This window comes from Canis lupus, chromosome 9 (genome assembly GCF_048164855.1).
Source record: "Canis lupus baileyi chromosome 9, mCanLup2.hap1, whole genome shotgun sequence".
Taxonomy (NCBI): Eukaryota; Metazoa; Chordata; class Mammalia; order Carnivora; family Canidae; genus Canis; species Canis lupus.
In genome coordinates, this window is record NC_132846.1 from 51,859,990 (window position 1) to 51,883,609 (window position 23,620).

Here is a 23,620-nt window from a genome sequence, read left to right on the forward strand (position 1 = left end):
AGCAACAAAAAAAACTCCAGTAATGTCTACATATAGCTGCCATAAAGAACAAAACCCAAGTCTTGTGATGTTTCTCCTATGCTCTCTCAGAGCTACCACACTCAGCACTTCTGACACCTGATGGGGGGGGGGGGGGGGGGGAAGGGCAGTTTCCACTCCACCAAGCACTTCTGTGACACCAGCTGGTGTCAATTTAACTCAGTTCTGACACTCCCTACCTGGAGATAGTGTCAGATCCCTGAGGTGACGCGCTTGGTCCCTCAAGACTGCTCCCCGCTTCCCCCACCCCCCCACCCCAGATGCCTGTTCCAAGTCCAGGTTGTCTCGTGCTTCTAACCCATAAGCTATAAATCAGGTTCAAAAAAAAAAAAAAAAAATCAGATTCCCACCACTTCCTCCTCTGGTTGATAATTTGCAGGAATGGCTCACAGGACTCAGGACAACTGTTTATTTACTGTTACCTAGTTTACTATAAAAAGATATGATAAAGGATACAAATGAAAGATGGAAGAGATGCATAGGGGGCAAGTTGTGTGGGAAGGGGCATGATACTTTCCTAGCATCTCCACATGTTCAGCAACCCAGAAGCTCTCTGAACCTGGTACTTCAGGGATTTTTACAGAGGCTTCACCAAGTCAGCATGAGCAATCATTAACTTCATTTCCACCCCTCTCTGGAGAATGATGGGTGTGGGGCTGACAATTCCAAGCTTCTAATCATGGCTTGGTCTTTCTGGTGAGCAGCCCCCCTCCAGATCATCCAGTGTCACCTCATTAGAACAAAAAACTCTGCTATCACTGGGGAAATTCCAAGGGATTTAGGAACCCGGTGTCAGGAATAAGGGTCAAAGACTAAATATTAGAACAAATTATGCTCCTACTATTCCTATCACTTAGGAAATTACACAGATTTCAGGCGCTCTGTGCCAGGAACTGGAAGCAGAAACATATATGCATTTTTCCCCCTATTATCTCACAGCTACTATGCAAAAAAAAAAAAAAAAAAAAACCAAAAAGCAAAAAACAAAATAGAAAATAACAAGTGTTGGTGGGGATGTGGGGACTCTGGAAGCCTTGTGCACTGTTGATGGGAATGTAAAACGGTTTAGCTGCTGTGGAAAACAAGATGGCATTTCCTCAAAAAATGTAAAATAGAATTATCATATGATCCAGCAATTCCACTTCTGGGTATATATCCAAGAAAACTGAAAACACGTCTTGAGGAGATTATCTGTACACCCATGCTCGCAGCAGCATTACCTAAACCCTGAAAGCAATCCAACTGTCCACTGACAAATAGCTAAGCAAAATGTGGTATGTACATACAATGGAATATTATTCAGCCTTAAAAAGGAAGGAAATTCTGATACACACTGATACATGGATGAATCATGAGGACATTTATGCTACATGAAATAAGCCAGACACAAAAAGAAAAATACTGTATGATTCCATTTATAGGAGGTACTTAGAGCAGTCAAATTCATAAAGAAAGTAGAATGGTGATTGCCAAGCACTGGGAGGAGAGAATGGGGAGTTAGTGTTTAATGGGTACAGAGTTTTTTAGTTTTACAAGATGAAAAAAGTTATGGCAGTGGATGGTGGTGATGGTTCCACAACATGATGAATGTATTTATTTATTTATTTTTTTAAAGATTTTATTTATTTATTCATGAGAATACACAGAGAGGAGAGAGAGAAGCAGAGACACAGGCAGAGGGAGAAGCAGGCTCCATGCAGGGAGCCCGAAGTGGGACTCGATCCCGGGTCTCCAGGATCACACCCTGGGCTGCAGGCAGCGCTAAACCGCTGAGCCACGGGGGCTGCCCAATGAATGTATTTAATGTCACTGAATTGCACACTTACAAATGGTTAAGATACTAAATTTTACATTACATGTATTTTATCACAGTAAGAAAAAAGTAGAGGATAAACGAGAAAATAAAAACAAACAGCAACGTTTAATTGTTTTATATGCCCTTTCTACTACAGGATCTATGTACTCAAACTCTGACCAAAATCCAACAAAGGGAAAGCATATACATTCATTCCTTCAAACACAGAAACTCTTGAGAGTGTAAAGGAATCCCAGAAATTTCTAACTTCTCTCCTGTTCATTCAAAGACAAGAATGCTGGGATACGTAAGGAAATGAATGTGTATCTCGGGTTTAAAAACTCTGAATTTATACTTTCATAATTAAAAGATGACACACACTTGCACACTTAACATCTTACATGTATTTTTATGGCATAATTGGCAACATTTCCCCCAGAAAGTGGGGGAAAATAAATAGGGGGTTGGTGCACTAACATACCACTTTAATTAAAATAAAAACTTATATTATTTTAAAGATATTCTTGTTCTCATGAAGTTACCAAAAACCTCTCCTTTGCTTAAGGAAAAAAAAAAAAAAAACCCTAATAGACAATATTCCTCATATTCATGTACAAAGCTATATCCCTAAAGTCTTTGATTTAAAAAGACTAGTGACAAAGAGTTTTCTTTCAGGTGTTTCCACTAAACCAGTCTTCCAGATGCCACCATAGTGTCTTGAGTGGAATTTTTCACTAAAATACACTAGAAAAAGTCAGCCAGAAGTTAGAGTCATACAGATTTTAAATTTCACTTTAGCAACCTGATATGTCTTCATCTTATTAACAGTCCGCAATCTCTGAAGAAATATCATGTCTACAAATGCTAGATTGTTAGAGATTATGGGAGGAATTCACTATTAAATCAGACTATAACTCCTACGTTAAGTGAAAAGCACACCAAAACACAAAACACCTCTGAAGTGTGAGCACCTTTCTCTTGACTTCCTTTTCCCTCTTAAAAATCATAATCCACTCATTCATCTGCAACGTATTTTCTGACTCCCACCTGCTAAGTTTCCCTGTTACATTCTCTACCACAGCAATTTTTGTTGCTAAAAAAAAAAAAAAAAAAAAAAGCCTTACACGGTCAATAATGAGGGTGTTCTTATCACTTCCTCCCTCACTCAATTATTCCTTTAAAAATGAAAATAGGGATGCCTGGGTGGCTCAGTGGTTGAGCATCTGCCTTTGGCTCAGGGCGTGATCCCAGGGTCTTGGGACTGAGTCCCACGTCGGGCTTCATGCATGGAGCCTGCTTCTCCCTCTGCCTATGTCTCCGCCTCTCTCTCTGTGTCTTTCATGAATAAATGAATAAAATCTTTTTTTAAAAAATGAAAATAAATCTTTGGAATCTGTGCATTACAGTGCTTCCAACTTCAGGGGGAGGTCAAGTCTCTTTTATGTGTTTTCCCTCCAACTCTCACAGTCTTACTATGTCAACATGACCTGGAGGAGTTCTTTATTTTCTGTTCCACACCAAACAGTAACAGGCCCATCTATCCCATCTACTTGACTGGGGGGGGGTGGGGGGAGGCTGCTAGATATTTACATTAAAGCCAATTTAAATCACAATAGTCACACTACTGCTCTTGGGAAAAGAGGACTTTGGGGCAAGAAAATGTTTGCCTTAATATCTAAATGGGGGCAGCCCAGATGCCGCCTTCAGCCCAGGGCATGATCCTAGAGACCCGGGATCAAGTCCCACGTCGGGCTCCCTGCATGGAGCCTGCTTCTCCCTCTGCCTGTGTCTCTATCTCTCTATCTCTCATGAATAGATAAATTAAAAAATTTTGAAAAATATATCTAAATGGGATTTATAAGTATTAAAGTCAACTGAAATCTCACAACACTCTTCCAACAACACTGATTTTTTTTTTTTTTTAAGCGGCTCATTTTTAAAAGACGCATTTCAGGAGAATCTGTCAATCCAGAGAATTGGAAGGCTGTTACTGATTACAGTCTTCAATTCAAAACTCCTCCCCCCCAAAAAAAAAAATTTTTTTTTCTTTCCCCCCCCAGAACTCTGGACTTGGCTGCTGATTCAGGCTTGGTTCACCGGAATGGAGACTCATCACAAGCCCCCACCCGGGGTCAGCAAGCCGCTGGTGTGACGGCACTCCTGCCCACGGGGACCGCGGGGACCGCGGGGACCACCGACCCCGACCTAGAGCCCGGGGCCGAGGAAGCGCATAAGGCTCGAGAGGCACCGGCCGGGGGGGGCGGGGGGGTCATGCCCGATCTGTGGTCCCACGCCTCACTTGCAGGAGGGCTGGGCATCCTGGAGAAGGAGCCTGGCACCACCTCCTAACTTTCTCTGCCTCCTGGTTTTCCGCGGAGAGTCTCAGGGCTCTGCAAGGAAGCCAGCCCCTCGAGGACGCGAGGAGGGAGCCTCGAGACGAAGAACCAAGCCCCCCAGGGGGCCCTCCCGGGGCCCGCGGGGTCAGCCCGTACCTCTGGCCAGCGCAGGAGCAGCAAGGCACTGGGGCTCGGAGCAGAGGAAAGTGGGGAGACCGCAGGCGCGGAGACACGCGGGAGCCCCTCCGCCGCCCTCGAGCCCTCGCTCGGGCCAGGCCCGGTCCGCGCCAGGACGCCGCCGCCCGCACACCTGAGCCCGCCCCCGCGACCTCGCCCCGCCGGGCCGCCCCCCGCGGCTCCGCACGGGCGCGGCTCGCGGGGCCCCGGCCCCCACCTCCGGCTCAGCCCGGCCGCCCGCTCCCACCATACCTGGCCGGCGGCGGCGGCGGCGGCGGCGGCGGCGGCGCTGCTCCTCACATACCCGTTCCGCACCTCCCCGTTCGCCACACAGCCGTTCGCCCGCAGCGGGCGACGGCAGCAGCAGCCTCCGGGCCCCGGCCGCATCGTCCCGGCAGCACCAGGCGCGAGGCAGGCTCTGTAGGCGGCGGCCCAGGCGGCGGCGGCCCCAGCCCCGCTCCGCACCCCACCCACCTCCCCGAAACCGGAAATGGCTGCACGCCGCCGCCAATTACCCGCCCGGCCGTCACGGGGGGCGGGGCCGGGCCCGCGGAGGGGCGGGGCCGGGCAGGACTGCTGGCCAATCTGCGGGAGGAGGGGGCGGTCCCGTGCTGCTGTCTGGCCAATCACGGGCGGCGGCAAGGCGGCTCGCCGGTGTCGAGGAGGGGGCGGGGCTGGCGGCTTCTCGGTCCACGCAGAGGAGGCGGGGCCCAGGGAGCACTGGGCCAATTAGACTGGAGGAGAGGAACGGGGCTGAGCCCGAGCGTCCAGAGCGGGTCCCGGGCTCTCCCGGGCTCTCCCGGACAGGTGGCGCCCTCTCTGCCCTTGCCCCCGGGGAAGTTCTGGGGTATGAATCCCCAGCGGAGACAAAGCTCCTTTATTTAATTAGCTAATTCCTCTGTGGGTGTCTGTAGAATAGCATTTTTAGCATTCTCTCACTGTTCTTCAGCAAGCACCTTACAGCAACACATTTCTTAGTAAGTCGGAAGTCTCTTTGCCCTTCACATCTGCCCCTAATCGGGGTTTTCTGTACGACTTCCTTTAAAGAGTACTTCCGTAAGAGTCAGGAAACCTGAATATTTAGCTGCTTTTGGAGCCAAAGTCTTTTTTTTTTTTTTCTTCTTTAAGATTTTATTTATTTATTCATGAGAAACACACAGAGAGAGGGAGGGACATAGGCAGAGGGAGAAGCAGGCTCCATGCAGGGAGCCTGATGCAGGACTCGACCCCAGGACCCCAGGGTCACGACCTGAGCCAAAGGCAGATGGATGCTCAACCACTGAGCCACCCAGGTGCCCATAAATTCTTTAAAATAGAATTAACACTTCCTGTTTCATAGGCTCATTGCAAGAAATATGTTAATAAAACATTGTGCACCTGTCATACTGCCTGGGCCATTGTAGGAGCATAATAAATATCATTTTTGCACCCCTTGAGTTCTCTCTTCCCACAGGGGTTAGTAAGGAAGTGGATCTACATCATAACAAGAGACTTTTCGGTTACCCATAAAGAATTTGGTGTCATAGTAAAGAATATTGACTCTGGAAGTGGTCTGGGTTTGAATCCTGACTGTGTGACTTACTAGCTGCATGACTGCTATGTATTTTCATCTGTCCAGTGGAAGTAATAATAGTTGTCCTGAGGATTTCAGTTAATACATGTAGTATGTTTTGTATAAGACCTTGACATTAGTAAAAAAAATTATTAAGTGTTGGTTATTTTTTAATTAATTAATTTATTTATTTAGGGGGAGCAGAGAAGGGGTAGAGAGAATCCTCAAGCTGACTCCCTGCTGAGTCCCAACGTGGGGCTCAATCTCAGGCCCTTGAGATCATGACCCGAGCCTAAATCAAAAGTCAGATGCTTAAGAGTGAGCCACCCAGGCACCTCAAGTGTTGGTTATTTTTTAATTGCTGAATAGGCCTATGAGAGCCCCTGCATTCTTCCCCTTACCCCATCTTTAGCAAAGAGATTGACAAGCTATCAGTTTTGCATGGCTTAGGAGCTAAACAATTTAACAGCAAGTGGACAGAGCAGATGTCTTTTTTGAATCAACAAACACTATGATTCCCAAAGAGCAGAACATGGTTTGGATAGAAGTATGAGGCTAAAAGAAAAACACGTGGCTTACATCTCATGGAGCTTATATTCTAGTGAGAGAAAAGATGCACATGTATAATGCAAACAGCAATAAAAGACCTACAGGAGGCTGAAGTTCTGATGAGGAAGGCTGGACCACAGTGACAAATCTAGACTTTCCATGTAGAAAGTCTTCAGGGCAGGAATCTGATTGGAAGCAGGGCTAAGGGATTTAATTGAAGGTTAGACAGTAAGTCAAATGAATTTGGAAAAGACCTGGGAAGAAGATGTAAGATGAGCTTAATATTGAAGGATGAGTAGTATTTGGAGAACTGGGAATGAGAAGTAAGGGGAGGGTATTCCCAGAAGACAGAACCTTCAGAAGCTCAGGTGCAGAGTCTAGAACGAGCAAGGCCTTAAACTAGAGCCTAAGAGTGAGGACCGCGGCTAGATTAGAGGAATCCTGTTAGCCAGTCCCTCTCTCCAGAGGGTAGAACACAGGTCCTTGTCTTGTTCTGCCACTTACTCACCATGTGTGGTCTTGAATGAATCATGCAAACATCAGCCTTGGTTTCCTCACCCATCTTACAAAATTAATACCTGTACTACTGACCTTGCAGGGCTTTTGTGAGCGTCAATGATATAACACACAAAGGATCTGATAACCTAGCACACCATTGCTAAATCAAAAAGTGATGCCATGGAAGGCGGCAGGTAACACCCCAGGCTCCATGCAAACAGGAAAACAACTCCTTCCTGATGTGCAAGCCACCTCATCACCATTTTACAGAGTTCACATGCAAAGTTTTGGGCTAGGCACTGGGGTTACAAGTCTTCCTTCAAGATTGCTCAAACCACTTCAACTGTCAAACTTTTCTTGAACTCCAACCTCCTCACAAAATTAGTCTCTTTCTACACTGTGAACTTTATACACACCTGTGTAAGTAATCATGCGTCACATTACTTTGGGATTCTTTTTTTTTTTTTTTTTTTTTTTGAGAGGGAGATTATACAGTGGTTCAAAGCAAGAGCTCCATGGTCATACAGACCTGGAGACCCAGCGCCAGCCCTGAAAAGTCTTGTGACTTTGGCAAAGCTGCTTGACTACCCTGTGACTCAGTTCCTTCATCTGTAAAATGAAACACACTTCATAGAGTTGTTGTGAATTAAAAAAAAAAAGGGGGGGGGGAAGGCATTTAGTACCAGGACCCATCACGTAATAGTCAGTAAGTGCTGGCAATCATCTGCTGAGTAAATAAATTATTTGTTAAATGAATGAATGAATGAATGAATGAATACATTTATACCCTCAACTAAACAGAAAGCAAGCTCCTTGAGGTCAGGGCATTGTATAATTCACCTTTGGGTTCCCAGCACCTAGCACAATGCCTGGCACATAATAAATGCTCAATAAGTGTCTGATAAATAATACATGGACAAATGAATTAAAAGCTGGCCTTGCCTCCAAGGAGCCTCCTATATCATGGCAACTGCGTTGAGAGTCTTGTGATTGCAGCTAATGTAGGTCAATATCAGAAAACCTCATCAAGAAAGGTAGAATTATTGGAACTATCCTCAAGATAAGGAAGTATGGGGACTCAAAATCCCAACCTCAGCAACAGAAAATTATAGGCCTTTATCCTAGCATGAACCCACTTGGGGGTTGAGGCTTAGCTCTCAGCCACCTACCACTTTCACATTCCCTAGGTCAAATTTATAAATCCCTAGGAAAGAGAGATCTGATTGGCCCAGCTTATGGTGAGATGTCTGATGCTCGACCAATCCATGATGGCCAAAGCACAAGGTCAAGCTGCTGAAGTTAAGAAATCAGTTACATAAAAGAGAGGACAACCCTATCATTGTCTGGTACTGAGAGATAGAACCTGGGAATGAAAGGAACAAATAACAATCACTTGAAAAAAGTGTTGATGGAGGAGGCTTCCAATTTTTTTTTTTAAGATTTTATTTATTTATTCATCAGGGACACAGAGAAAGAGGCAGAGACATAGGCAAAGGGGGGAGAACCAGGCTTCGTGCAGGAAGCCTGATGTGGAACTCGATCCTGGGACTCCGGGATCATGCCCTGAGTGAAAGGCAGATGCTCAACCACTGAGCCACCCAGGTGTCCCGGAAGAGGCTTCTAGTAGAGCATTTTCATTTTATTAATTTTTTTAAAAAGTAAGCTCTATGCCAACATGAGGCTTGACCTCACGACCCTGAGATCAAGAGTCACCGGCTTTACCGATTGAGCCAGACAGGTGCCCACAGTATAGCATTTTTAAACATTTTATTTATTTATTTATTTATTTATTTATTTATTTATTTATTTATTTATGAAAAAGAGAGAGAGCATAAGCTGGTGGAGGGGAGGGAAGGGGCAGAGGGAGAGGGAGCAGCAGACTCCCTGATGAGCAGGGAGCCCCATGTGGGGCTCCATCCCAGGACCCCTGAGATTATCACCTGAGCTGAAGGCAGACACTCAACCATCTGAGCTGGGCAGGCACCCCCAGTATCGCGTTTTTAAAGGGCCATGCAAGACTGCTGCCTAGGAAGAGAAACAAAGTGAGAGAAGGCAGGCTATTTAGTGGCAGGAGCAGGGAGCCTACACTGTCAGAGGTCTTGGATGCACACATGTGGGTTAATACTGGCTGACTTACACAGGACAGGATCCATTGGAAGGTTATTAGCAGCTCAGTGACATAGAAGGCTGGAGGACCAGGATTCGAAAAAGTCAGGAGGAAGGGGATCTCGGAGGGCTGCGCAGTGAGGCCCTCAGAAGGGCTTGTGGCAGGAACTGTTTGGTAAGTGTACCACCACCAAAATAAACAACCTCCAGCCACTTTTATTGTCTTGGATCACTTGCCCAAGAGTCAAAGTCCCTGGAGAGAGCACCTGACTGGCTGAGTTTAGGACACACGGGTCCATACAGGGAGGGGCTGAAGGGGGCAAACAGGATGTGGTCCCTCCCACTCACGGTGGGAGTCGCTTACCAAAATTCACTCTCCCAAAAAAAGGACACGGCACATCCCGGGTGGCTCAGCCCAGGGTGTGGCCCTGGAGACCCCAGATCGAGTCCCATGTTGGGCTCCCTGCATGGAGCCTGCTTCTCCCTTTGCCTGTGTCTCTGCCTCTCTCTCTCTGTCTCTCATGAATAAGTAAATAAAATCTTAAAAAAAAAAAAAAAAAAAGGAAGCAAAATGAAGAGAGGTAATTTCCCAAAAGGAGATTGGGGACCTCATAGAAAAAGGGAGTGTGGGGATCCCTGGGTGGCACAGCGGTTTAGCGCCTGCCTTTGGCCCAGGGCGCGATCCTGGAGGCCAGGGATCGAATCCCACGTCGGGCTCCCGGTGCATGGAGCCTGCTTCTCCCTCTGCCTGTGTCTCTGCCTCTCTCTCTCTCTGTGTGTGTGACTATCATAAATAAAAATTTAAAAAAAAGAAAAGAAAAGAAAAAGGGAGTGTACACCAGGCAGGCAGAAATGATGAATACCACTTAAGACTGCAGAAGAATCATAAGGGAGAAAGGGCCCTTGAGAGATACTCTGCTTCAGTACAAAACTGGGGCTGGACAACTCAGAGCTATACTGATCCTGACCCTGAGATCGTCACTTAGTCTTCCCAAACTTCTCATGTTCATTCATTTTTGTATTCGACCAGTTGTTCGACAAATACTTTTTTCTGGACATCATATTATTATGTCAGGTACTACAAGTGCAATGATAGGGGTACAGGGCTGGCTCAGTTGGTAGAACATGTGACTCTTGATCTTAGGTTGTGAGTTCAAGCCCCATGTTGGGGATAGAGTTTACTCAAAAATAAATAAATAAATAAAATAATAATAATAATAATAATAATAATACAATGAAGTCAGTAGCCATGAATTTTGGGCCCAAGAGCTTCCTGCTGTAGCCTGGGAAAGGGCACTTTCCCGCTGGATCACTTTGGCGAACATAAAAGCTTTAAAGAGAAATTCTTTTTTTTTTTTTTTTTTAATTTATTTATTTATGATAGTCACACAGAGAGAAAGAGGCAGAGACACAGGCAGAGGGAGAAGCAGGCTCCATGTACCGGGAGCCCAATGTGGGATTCAATCCCGGGTCTCCAGGATCACGCCCTGGGCCAAAGGCAGGCGCCAAACCACTGCACCACCCAGGGATCCCTAAAGAGAAATTCTTGAAGTGTCTTCCTGACAATAAATTCAAAAATACTTTGTGCAGAAATGAGTCAAAGACTATTTAGAGGGACGCCTGGGTGGCTCAGAGGTTTGCTAATTCCCTTTTTACTACTCCTAACCTAATACAGTAAGTGAAAGAGTCTGATTGTTTCCCTGAGTTTCTGGCCTCCCTTTTGCCAGAAAATCTTGGATAACACTTTTGGACCATATTCAGTGGCAATATTCGCATCCACAAAAACTGAATAGGCCCTGGGACAAGAGCTTAGAAATGCATTATTAGTTTGAGGCCTGGGCTGTTTAAAGGAATGAGTGCATGCAAATATGAAGGTTTAATAGGAATGGTGGTTCCTGATTGGTTCAGGGTGCTTGTGAAGTACCCAGTAGAGTGATTTTAATCTGTGCCTAATAAGATATTTGCAGTTGCAGCTGAGAGATAAGGCAGATGAGTGCTTCAGGTACAGGCAGCTAGAGCCTATAGCTCTGTGCATGTGTTTCCTCTGCCCTAGAAGCACCTCTGAGCCTCCTACTCAACCACCACACCCCACACTGCCACTCTGGACTTCCTGTGGATATTCACTCAGTTAACTGTTGCAATCATCTGAGGTTCTGCTTCAGGAAGTGGACTTTTGCTTCTGGCTCCAGGAAGAAGGAGTGGTGCTGCAGATAACCATTATGATAATAGTGGTGCTATTAGTCAAAGCTTTGCAAGTTGGAAGTTTTGAAACTGAATTCAAATTGGGTTAAGTATAAAGGAGATTTATTGGCTCACATAACCAAAAAGAGTAGGGATAGATCTGATTGGATTCATGTGCTCAAACGATGTCATCAGGAATCCATCTCCATCCTTGGCTTGGCATTCCTCTGAGTTGACTTCATTCATACATAAGGGGTCACCATGTCATGGTAAAGATGGCTCATGGCTGGCAAGCTTGCACTCGACCAACTTTAGAGTCTCAGCTGAAAGAGAGTGCTTCCTCTCTGGACTCTCAGTGAGAGTCCTACCAAATTCCCAATGGCCCAGCTCAGGTCACATGCCTCAGGTGGATGTTGAATTGATTGGCCAGGACTGAGTCTCGTGGCCTGAGTCTCGTGGCCACCCACCGCCTCAATTCTGGGCTCTTAGAAGGGGAGACCAATGATTTCTGAAATGGAAAGGCTAGGTGCTGTTTCTAGAAAAATGGGTGCTGGGCAGGTATAAGCAACAGATAAACTGCCCCTGTTGGATACAACAAGAAGCAGGAGGTAAGGGGACACCTGAGTGGCTCAGTGGTTGAGTGTCTACCTTTGGCTCAGGGCATGATCCCAGTCCTGGGATCAAGTCTCGCATCGGGCTCCCTGAGAGGAGCCTGTTTCTCCCTCTGCCTGAGTCTCTGCCTCTCTCTGTATATCTCTCATGAATAAATAAATAAAATCTTAAAACAAAAAAGCAGGAGGTAGGAATGCCTAGGAGATTCTCAATACTTTTAGAAGATATAATTAAGAAATACTGGTTTTAGACTTTCCCCCCCTCCCTAAATCCAACCTCCTAAATTTACCCCAAATTTATGTTTATTTAAACTGATTAAAGTGATTGGTATCTTATCATTTTCATCTTCATTAAATCATCACCCCAAAGCAATTAGTAAACAACCTCTGTGTATGTAGTTGGGTCAAAAAAATAGAAATATCATCTCTAAAAAAAAATCTCTACAAACAGAATTTATTTTTTTTAAAGACCTATTCATTCATGAGAGACACAGAGAGAGAGAGAGAGGCAGAGACACAGGCAGAGGGAGAAGCAAGCTCCATGCAGGGAACCCGATGTGGGACTCAATCCCGGGACCCCAGGATCACGCCCTGGGCCAAAGGCAGGCACTAAACCACTGAGCCACCCAGGGATCACCACTATAAACAGAGTTTACTTTCACAGAGAGCATTAATGATGACACAGGACTCATAGACAACCATAGTAGCTCTAATATGTTATGTGTTGTCAGTTTAAATGACATAAATTGAATTGTATATGTAAAGGATACCTCAGTAAAAAAAAAAAAAAAAAAAAAAGTTAAAAGAAAAATGACATAAATTTGAAGGTTCATTCTTTCCTAGGCAGGGTGGCATATGCACTCTATGGAGTGAAGAGATTCGCATATCTATTTATTTTTTTCAAGTAGGCTCCATGCCCAACATGGAGCTTGAACTTGCCATCCTGAGACCAAGAGTCTATTGACTGAGCCAGCCAGGAGCCCTGTGATTTTAAGCAGGTTTAAGGCAAGGGTGCCATTTCCCTTCCACTTCATTATAGAACACTTTAAAGATTTTGTTGTCTTCCTCATCACTTTCTTTATATTTACTTGGCAGTGCTACATATTCTTGGACAAAATAATTTCCTTTAAAATGGCCTTCTGAGGCTCTTGCCCATATCCTCAATATTTCCTAATGTTTTCTCACATATTTTCCTATCTTGTACCATCCCCAAACCAATAATTTCTGGTGTCTGATGTCTGGGAGAGCCATTTTTAGAAGAGTGTTATTCTGTTGCGTATGCTCCCAGGGTATCGCCAAAGTCAAGTGACAAGCTTTCTCACTAGGTGTCCTGAAAAGCACAGGAATTAAAACAGGCAGGGAGGATGCTTCAAGGGTGTCTAAACAGTTGAAAGGGAAGAGGAGCTTTTTTTCAACCACTTTAAGACCCTGACACTTTAACATTTCAAAATACAGTACATCGGGGATTCCTGGGTGGCGCAGAGGTTTGGCGCCTGCCTTTGGCCCAGGGCGTGATCCTGGAGACCCGGGATCGGGTCCCACATCGGGCTCCCGGTGCATGGAGCCTGCTTCTCCCTCTGCCTGTGTCTCTGCGCCTCTCTCTCTCTCTGTGACTATCATAAATAAATAAAAAAAAATTAAAAAAAAAAAGAAAAAAAAAAACAAAATACAGTACATCGTATTGTACTGTTCTGTACATTGTATAGTACATCTTGTTTTTATCAAGAACACCTTTTAAAACATAAATTATAGCTTTCAAGTTGCCTTGCATTTCAAGCCAATCTTGACTTTCCCCATGCTGACCATTCCATACTGATTTGCCAATCCATATCTCACCTTTCAATGGGTTGCTTCTCTATCATCTGTTCTACTCTTCCTCCACTGGTTAGTAGTCATATACTTAGAGTAGAGCTAACTGCTGCCCAGACCCTTGCCACAATGATAGATTTAGGGACAGACACAGCTTAGTCAATTCAATCATGGTAAGACTGGAGATTTGCGTTCAATCAACTGGGGGGAAGGAAACCTATCTATTCTCCTGGAAGGTGTGCTATATGAATGTGAAGCTTGCAATGGCTGCAACCATTTAGCTACCAGAAAGAAAACCCATGTAAGGATGAAACCAACATTAGGAAGTGAGCAGAATGGCTCACAGACATATGGGGAGGAGGTGCTCTGATCAAACCATACCTGAAGCCTACATCTAGAAATTTTAGTTATACTGAATCAAGAAATTTTCTTTAATTGTTTATGCCAGTGGAATCTTTTTAAATTAGAACTTAAGGCAACCTAACTATCACAGTCCCTCAGGAAAATCTTATTTTTTACAAGATTATTGATGTATAATTGACATCATGTAAACTATATATATTTAAGTGTAAGATATTATGAGTTTTGACATATGTACACACCTGTGAAATCATCTCCACAATCCAAATAATGAAACTATTCATCAGCTTAGGGCACCTGGGTGGCTCAGTGGTTGAGCGTCTGCCTTTGGCTCAGGGCATGATCCCAGGGTGCTGGGATTGAGTCCCACATGGGCTCCTCGCAGGGAGCCTGCTTCTCCCTCTGCCTATGTTTCTTCCTCTTTCTGTGTTTTTCATGAGTAAATAAATAGAATCTTAAAGAAAAGAAAAGATTCATCAGCCTCAAAAGATTCCCAGTACCTTTTGGAATCCCTCCCTCTTTCACTACCTTTCTCCATCCCTTTCTATCAATAGACTGGTTTGGATTATCTAAATTTTATATAAATGGAAGAATAGGGTGCCATACACTAAATATCTGTGTCCCTCCAACCCCCAAATTCATAGGTTAAAATCCAAATCCCTAAACTGATGATTAGGAGGTGGGGTCTTTGGGAGGTGATTGGGTCATGCAGGTAGACATTTCATGAATGGGATTAGTGTCTTTATAAAGAGAGGCCCAGGGACACTTGAGTGGCTCAGCGGTTGAGCGCCTGCCTTCGGCCCAGGGCATGATCCTGGGATCCCGGGATCTAGTCCCACATCGGGCTCCTTGCATGGAGCCTGCTTCTCCCTCTGCCTGTGTCTCTGCCTCTGACTCTCTCTCTCTCTCTCTCTCTCTGTGTGTCTCTCATGAATAAATAAATAAAATCTAAAAAAAAAAAGAAAGAAAAAGAAAGGTCATCCTTGCTATAAAGTGACAAAGAACTTGGCTGAATAGTGTTTATATCCTAGTGTTTCGTGGAAGGTATAACTTGTATGTGATGATATTAGATATTTAGCTAAGAAAATATCTAAGCAAAGTCTTGAAGAAGTGGACTGCTTCCTCTTGACTGTTTATGGTAAAATGCATGAAAAAAGAAATGATTTTAAGATGAAATTGTTAATCAAAAAGGAAGCAGAACTTAAAGATTTTGCAAATTCTCAGCCTACCTTTATTGTAAAAAATGAGAAGAGATGCTTGGGAGAGAACACAATAGTGGCCAAGTAGCCATTTGGTAAGATTAGCCAGCCATCTCTACAGAACCCCTGAGCTGTTGTTTAAGACAATAAAAGAGGGGCACCTGGCTGGCTCAGTCAGTAGGGCGTGCAACTCTTGATCTTGGGGTTGTGAACTTAAGTTCCACATTGAGTGTAGGGATTACTTAAAAATAAAATCTTACAAAATAAAAAATAAAATAAAATAAAGACAGTGGAAGAGCACAAAGGAGGAGCCACCAGGGTGTATGATTCACCAGTGCACTGTTTTGTCTCAAGTCATAGGTTCTGCTTCCTGCATTCTGGCAACTAGCTCTGGGTACTCCAGGTGCAGCTCTCATGGACCTCTAGGTGGAGTCTTTTTTTTTTTTTTTTTTTTTAAGGTAATATTTGTTTCTATTACAAAAGCAACATATATATAACATAGGCAAGTTAGAATATTAGAATATAATATAAGCAAAAGGGGAAGAAATTAAAAACCACTCATAATATATATTGATATATGACCTTCCAAGAATAATGAGCAAAAGAAAAAAAATGATGAAAGAAAGATGGGAAGAAAATCTCGGGCAAAATGAGCAGCATGGAAAGCCACCAAGATACAAAACAGCACAGAATGTGGGCAAACAACACAGCCATTTGTTATTTCTGGAGCAGAGTCTTAGAGGAGTAGTTTCCTTGCTACAGTCCCATAATGAAATATAGCATTCAACATGAGCCATTTTATACTCAAAGTATTTATGTACCCACTTGTGCTTGTTTTCTCATCCACTGGAGAAACTAGTGAAATATATTCAGTTAGTTTGTGGGGTTATTTATGTATATTTTGTTTGCATGCATTTGTAGCCCAAAGAATCAGACCCAAGAATTCTGTGTTCAGGCTGTGGATGAATAAATGTATTCCTACTTTTCAGTTTCTTTTCTTTTCTTTTCTTTTCTTTTCTTTTCTTTTCTTTTCTTTTCTTTCTTTCTTTCTTTCTTTTTTTTTTTGTTTTCTACTTTTCAGTTTTTAAAAATGAATCTATTTATAATTACAACAATTAAAATCACAGTGATAGAGTGGGACCCCAGAGTTGCTTCAACATTCAAAAAGTTAACATAATTCATTATTTAAATAGAATAAAGGACAGGGGTGTCTGGGTGGTTCAGTTGGGTGAGCATCTGACTCTTGATTTCAGCTAAGGTCATGATCTCAGGGTCGTGAGATCGAGTCCCAAGTGGGGCTCTGCACTCAATGTGGAGTCTGTTTGAGATTCTCTCCTTCTGTCCTTCCCTCCACATGTGCATACTCTCTCTTCCCCTAAAATAAATTTTAAAAAATCTTAAAAATTAACTAATTAATTAATTAACTAACATACTAGGGGCACCTGGATGGCTTAATCAGTTAAGCCTCTGACTTCAACTCAGATCATGATCTCAGGGTCCTGGGATCAAGTCCCACATCAGGCTCTGAGGTCAATGGGAAATCTATTTCTCCCTCTCTCTTTGCCCCTCCCATGCTCATGCTCATGTGTGCATGTGCTCTCTCTCAATCTTCTTAAAAATTAACATAATGCATTATTAAATAGGGGATCCCTGGGTGGCGCAGCGGTTTGGCGCCTGCCTTTGGCCCAGGGTGTGATCCTGGAGACCCGGGATCGAATCCCACATGGGCTCCCGGTGCATGGAGCCTGCTTCTCCCTCTGCCTATGTCTCTGCCCCCCTCTCTCTCTCTCTCTCTCTCTCTCTGTGACTATCATAAATAAATAAAAATTAAAAAAAAATTAACATAATGCATTATTTTAATAGGATAAAAGATGAAAACCACATGGTCATTTTAATAGATGCTAAAAATTTTTGACAAAAATCTAACACTTTCATGATAAAAACACTAGGAATAAAATAGGAAAAACAAACTAGGAATAGAACAGAACTACCTCAACCTGATAAACGGCATTTGCAAAAACCCTACAGTTAACAACATTAACATTACTGTAAATGATGAAAGACAGACTTCTTTCTTTCTAAGACCAAGAACAAGAAAAGAATGTCCACTTTTCATCACTTCTATTTAACATGTACTGGAGCTTTTTTAGCCAGAGCAATTAAAAATTTTTTTAATTTTTTTTATTGGAGTTCAATTTGCCAACATATAGCATAACACCCAGTGCTCATCCCACCAAGTGCCCCCCTCAGTGCCCATCACCCAGTCACCCCAACCCCCCGCCCACCTCCCCTTCCACTACCCCTTGTTCATTTCCCAGAGTTAGGTGTCTCTCATGTTTTGTCACCCTCATTGATATTTTCACCCATTTTCTCTCCTTTCCCTTTATTCCCTTTCACTAATTTTTATATTCCCCAAATGAATGAGACCATAGAATGTTTGTCCTTCTCCGATTGATTTACTTCACTCAGCATAATACCCTCCAGGTCCCTTCACATCGAAGCAAATGGTGGGTATTTGTCATTTCTAATTAGCCAGAGCAATTAAGCAAGAAAGTGAGATTAAAGTCATCCAGATTAGAAAGGAAGAAGTAAAATAATCTCTATTTGCAGTTGACACAATCTTATACATAGAAAATACCAAGGAGTACGCTAATAAATGATCAGAACTAATAGACAAGTTAGGGACGCCTGGGTGGCTCAACAGCTGAGCGGCTGCCTTTGGCTCAGGACATGATCCCAGAGTCCGGGGATCAAGTCCCTCATTGGGCTTCCTGCATGGAGCCTGCTTCTCCCTCTGCCTGTGTCTCTGTCTCTCTGTCTCTCATGAATAAATAAATAAAATCTTAAAAAAAAAAAAGAACGAATGACAAGTTAAATGCAAAGGTTGCCGGGTATAATAAACAAAGATCATCAGTATTTCTATATTCTAGCAATAAACATTCTGAAAATGAAATTCTGAAAACAATTCCATTAAACAATAGCCTGCAAAAGACTAGTATACAGAGAAAAAATAGCAAAAAATTACAAGATTTATACATTGAAAACTACAAAATATTATTGAAAAAATATAATCTAAATAATAGAAAATTAGCCCATATTCAGGGATCGAAAGACTTAAAGATGACACCACTGTTTCAATGCCATCTCTACCCAAATCCCAGCTATGTTTTTTGGAGACATTTATAAGCTGATCTTAAAACACATAAGGAATTGCAAGGCACCCAGAATAGTCAAAATAACCTTGATTAAAAAAAAAAAATTGGGGATCCCTGGGTGGCGCAGCGGTTTGGCGCCTGCCTTTGGCCCAGGGCGCGATCCTGGAGACCCGGGATCGAATCCCACGTCGGGCTCCCGGTGCATGGAGCCTGCTTCTCCCTCTGCCTGTGTCTCTGCGCCTCTCTCTCTGTGACTATCATAAATAAATTTTAAAAAAAAATTAAAAAAAAAAAGAAATCTTGAAAAAAAAAATTAGAGGATTTTCACTTCCTGATTTCAAAACTTTACTATACAGCTGCAATAATCAAGACAATGTGTAGCATAAGGATAGGCATAAACAATGGAATAGAATTCAGAATCCAGAAATAAACCTGAATATTGATGATCAATTGATTTTCAACAACAGTGCCTAGACAACTCAAAGACAGAAAGAATGATCTTTTCAACAAATGGTGCTGGTATACCTAAGTATCCCCATGCAAAATAATGAAGTTGGACCCCTAACCATGTACAAAAAATAAATCAAAATATATCAAGGATCTAAATGTAAGCACTAAAACTATAAAATCCTTAGAAGAAAATATAGGTATAAATTTTCATGACCACGGATTAGGCAATGGTTTTAGATATGACACCAAAAACATAAGCAACCAAAATAGATAGATTGGATTTCATCAAATTTAAGAACTTTTTTTTTTTTTAAAGATTTTATTTATTTATTCATGATAGTCACACAGAGAGAGACAGAGAGGCAGAGACACAGGCAGAGGGAGAAGCAGGCTCCATGCAGGGAGCCCGACGTGGGATTCGATCCCGGGTCTCCAGGATCGCGCCCTGGGCCAGAGGCAGGCGCCAAACCGCTGCGCCACCCAGGGACCCCAAATTTAAGAACTTTTATTCTTCAAAGGATACCATTATGAAAGTGCAAAATGGGGTACTTGGGTGACTCAGTGGATTAAGCACCCCAGTCTTGATCTCAGCTCACGTCTTCATCTCAGAGCTGTGAATTCAAGCCCTGTGTTCGGCTCCATGCTGGGTGTGGAGCATACTTTAAAAAAAAAAAAGTGAGAGCCTGGGTGGCTCAGTCAGTTAAGCATCTGCCTTCAGTTCAGGTCATGATCCCAAGGTCCTGGGATTGAGCCCCATGTTGGGCTCCGTGCTCAGCGCTGAGTCTGCTTGAGAATTCACTCTTTCTCCCTCTGCTCCACCCCCCCCCCCCGCCCATGCTCTTGTGCTCTCTCTCTAACTCTAAAAATAAATAAATAAATATTTTTTAAAAAATTCAAGAACCAAGAAAATAAATGGATCAAAAGAAAAAAAGAAGAGCAAATGTCTAATAAGCAAATGGAAACATGCTCAACTTCATTCGTTGTTTAGGAAATGTAAATCAAAACCAGAGTGAGATACCAGGTCATACCTACTAGGATAGCTAAAATTAAAAGCCACACAACAAATGTCAGTGAGTATGTGGAGGAATTGGAATCCTCATACACTGCTGGTGGAAATGTAAAATGGTGCAGCAGCTTTGTAAAAAAGCTTTGTAATTTGGCAGGCTCTCAAAATGTTAAATATAGAGTCAGCATATGACTATGACATATGACATATGACAACTGTACTCCTCTAGGTACCTACCCAGGAGAGATGAAAACATATCCCAACATAAAAATTTGTATACAAATCTTCATAGCAGCATTATGCATAGTATCTAAAATGTAGAAATGACTCATATGTACATCACCTGATGAATGGATAAACAAAGTGCCATCTATCCACACAATGGGATAAAAAGGAATGAAATACATGTGCCGCAACATACATGAAGCTTGAAAACTTGATGCTCAGTGAGAAAACTTGATGCTCAGTGAGATAAAAATACTGTATGTTGGTCCCAAATAGGCAAATCAGAGACAGAAAATAAATTAGTAATTGTCAGGCTGACGTATGTGTAGAGAAGGTAAGGGGAGGAAGCTGGGATTGGGACTAACTATTAATGAATATGAGGTTTCTGTTTGGGACCATGAAGGTGTTCTAAAATTATGGTAATGGCTGTGCAACTCTGTACATGTACTAAAACGTCTACATTGTATACTATAGATGTTGAAGTTTAAGGCATATAAACTACATCTCAATAAAGCTTTAAAAAACAAAACCTAAGATACTTTATTTAAAAAAAAAACAAAAACCTCTTGGGGCACCTGTATGACTCAGTTGGTTGGTGTCTGCCTTTGGCTCAGGGTCCTGGGATCGAGACCTACATAGGGCTCCCTGTTCGGCAGGGAGTGTGCTTCTCCCTCTCCCTCGGCCACTCCCTCTGCTTGTGCTTGCTCTCTCTCTCTCTCTCTCTCTCTGTCAAATAAATAAATAAAATATTTAACAATAATAAAAATAAAATAAAATAAAAACTTCTCACAGGGAAAATGTCCTCTCCCTTGATGGGGAAGGGATTGTGTTTTATAAATTGTGTAATTTCAACACTTACCTCAGTGCATAGCCCATGGAGGACTTGATGACAGTTTAGTAAAAGGAAGGAAGGAAGGTGGAAGAGGTGGATGGATATGACTATGAAATTCCTTCAAAAAATATTCATTTTCTATAGTGTGCCAAGAACCTAACACATTGTCATTGGCCACCTTGCAAATCAGGGAACTGGATCTCTTTGGAGGATCAGAAGCTGATTCAAATCCTTATGCTAGTGAACAGTGGAGGGAAAAATCAGAACCCAAGTCTATATACGCCAAAGCCAATATTCTGTATATTCATTTCTGTAATTTTGATGAAGGTTTGAAACTATAGGGGTGATTGGAAGCTATGTTGATATGAGCTGGAGAACTGTATAGGCAAGTGCATGAGGGCAGTGACAGATGAACAAGGGAAGGAAAGGGGTAGCTTCTGAAAATTCATATTAGGTGTTGTTGGGATTCGAAGGGGCCCAATGAATAATACTCTTGTTCATATCATCAAGTCCTGAAACTGATAAATAAGACAAAAGGGTGAGAGATGCACAAAGTGCAGGATTGGATTGGTGAGTCGCACTTGGTTTAATGCTCTGCCATCATTGTCTTAGAGTTTTTGGTCCTTTCCATTTTATACTAGGTCTCACAATTATGTAACAGACAAAAATGTCATCTGACAAAATATCACATTTATGACTGTTTTATTTTTTATTTTATTTTTTTAAAGATTTATTTATTCATGAGAGACACAGAGAGAGAGAGAGGCAGAGACACAGGCAGAGGGAGAAGCAGGCTCCATGTAGGGAGCCTAATGTGGGACTGGATCCTGGATCCTGGGATCATGACCTGAGCCAAAGGCAGCCACCAACCCAGGCATCCCTATTACTGTTTTAAGGGGTCTGGGAGCATGTGGCTTGAGTGTGATAACCAACCTTTTTTTTTTTTTTTTTTTTTTTTTAGATTTTATTTATTAGAGAGTGCACACTTAAGAGCAGGGGAGGGGGAGAGGGAGAGAGGAAGGCAGACTCCCCACTGAGCAGGGAGTTGGATCCCAGGACCCTGAGATCATGACTTGAGCCAAGGCGGATGCTTAACTGACTGAGCACCCAGGGACCCCATGACAGCCAACTTCTAACCTCCAATCTAGGCTGTGGGCAGCCCACCTAAGGGAAAGTTTGAGTCTGCAATGTGTATTCATTCCCACTGGTTCAAGCGAAAAGGTGAAAGAAAGAGACCAGATCCTCCAAGCCAGGACCATTGATAAATCCCTCCCATCCAGTGGAGAAATCTAGCCCATGCCAACCAGGTGCTGACTCCACCTCCCTGGGGAGGGGTACAGGATGGGGCAGGAGGCCAAGAATGATTAGATAAATCAGAGAAATGGGGAAACATTCCCTTAACCGGAGCAGTCAAGTAACAACAGATACAACTGACAGATAGAATCAAATTAGCTTAAATGGAACAGGATGTGTTGAAAAGGTGCTGCCAATAGTGTTTGTTTCAAAGCAACACCAAGGGGTGCCCAGGGCTGGCTCAGTTGGAAGAGTGTGTCTCTTGATCTTGGGGTCATGAGTTCAAGCTCCATGCTGGGTGTAGAGGTTACCTAAATAAATAGATAAATTTTAAAAGTAAAAATAGGGATGCCTGGGTGGCTCAGTAGTTGAGCCTTTGCCTTCGGCTCAGGATGTGATCCTAGCCCTAGGATCAAGTCCCACATCGGGCTCCCTGAGAGGAGCCTGCTTCTCCCTCTGCCTATGTCTCTGCCTCTCTCTGTGTCTCTCATGAGTAAATAAATAAAAGCTTTAAAAATAATAGAAAATAAAAATAAGCACTGAATACTTTTCCCCTGCTAATTTTGTTCAGGTACAGGGAGGAATCCCTTGATCTCAGAGAAGCAGATGTCCTGCCAGCCCCATGCATCATAATCATGGAAACCCAATTCCCTTTTCCTTGCCAGGCACTCACTTTTCCAGCCTGTCTTGCAGGTAGAGTTAATACATGAAACAGCTCTAGCCAGTAGGATGTAAGAGGAAGACTTCTCTGGAGACTCTAAGAAAGAGGGGCTTTTTCATTATTAGGAAAAATTAAGCCTCTTTCTGTCTGGAGAGTCTGGGTCCTTGATGACACAGCTGCACTGAACACACCCTGGTTATGTCTGCCCCCAGACTTCTTTTTTTTTTTTTTTTTTTGCCCCCAGACTTCTTAAGGAAGCAATGTGTCCTGATGGTTCAAGCCACAGTCACTCAGGTTACCTCTTGTGGTCAAAGACATCCTAACTCCTGCACACTTACACCACACTTGTAGTGATTAGTATCAGGGAAGCCCAGGGCAGCTGCTCTCAAACAGGAAGCAGGAACTGGGAAGTTGTCACACTCCCGGGCAGTTATCTCTCATCCAGCCTCCTCTCGTCTTCTCCCTGAGAACCTGTCTTTCTCCACTCTGGTCTACAGACCGGTTTTCACTGGCTCGGCATTCACACGGCAGTGCCATCCCTGTCTGCGTTGCTTGCATCTAAGAGACCAGCTCAGGCTGCAACAGCATCTCAAGCTCAATTCCAAAGCCTTTAGAAGAGAGAGGAGGCTTGACCTGGTTGTGGGTCCTGGACTTCTCGGACACACTAGGGGCAAAGTCACACGCTGGAACACAGCTGCCAAGGGCGCACCCATGTGTGTGTGAGATTCTCAAAGAAGGGGAGGCATGGGCTAAAAGACACCCCTAACTAGGGACACCTGGGTGGCT

General features: G+C 43.4%; 1 protein-coding gene across 3 annotated transcripts in view; it reads right to left on the reverse strand.

The window, feature by feature from the left end:
* Positions 1–4,827, reverse strand: part of SPTLC2 (serine palmitoyltransferase long chain base subunit 2) — a 109,557-nt gene extending 104,730 nt beyond the window's left edge. For 2 of the 3 annotated variants that reach the window (XM_072839494.1, XM_072839496.1), the window contains exon 1: positions 4,600–4,822. In XM_072839494.1, coding sequence (XP_072695595.1) covers positions 4,600–4,734 — 135 coding nt within the window. In that variant the 5' untranslated portion in view covers positions 4,735–4,822. Of the gene's footprint in view, positions 1–4,599 lie in introns of all 3 variants that reach the window. The other variant, XM_072839495.1, reaches the window with a different exon arrangement.
* Positions 4,828–23,620: the final 18,793 nt, after the last annotated feature.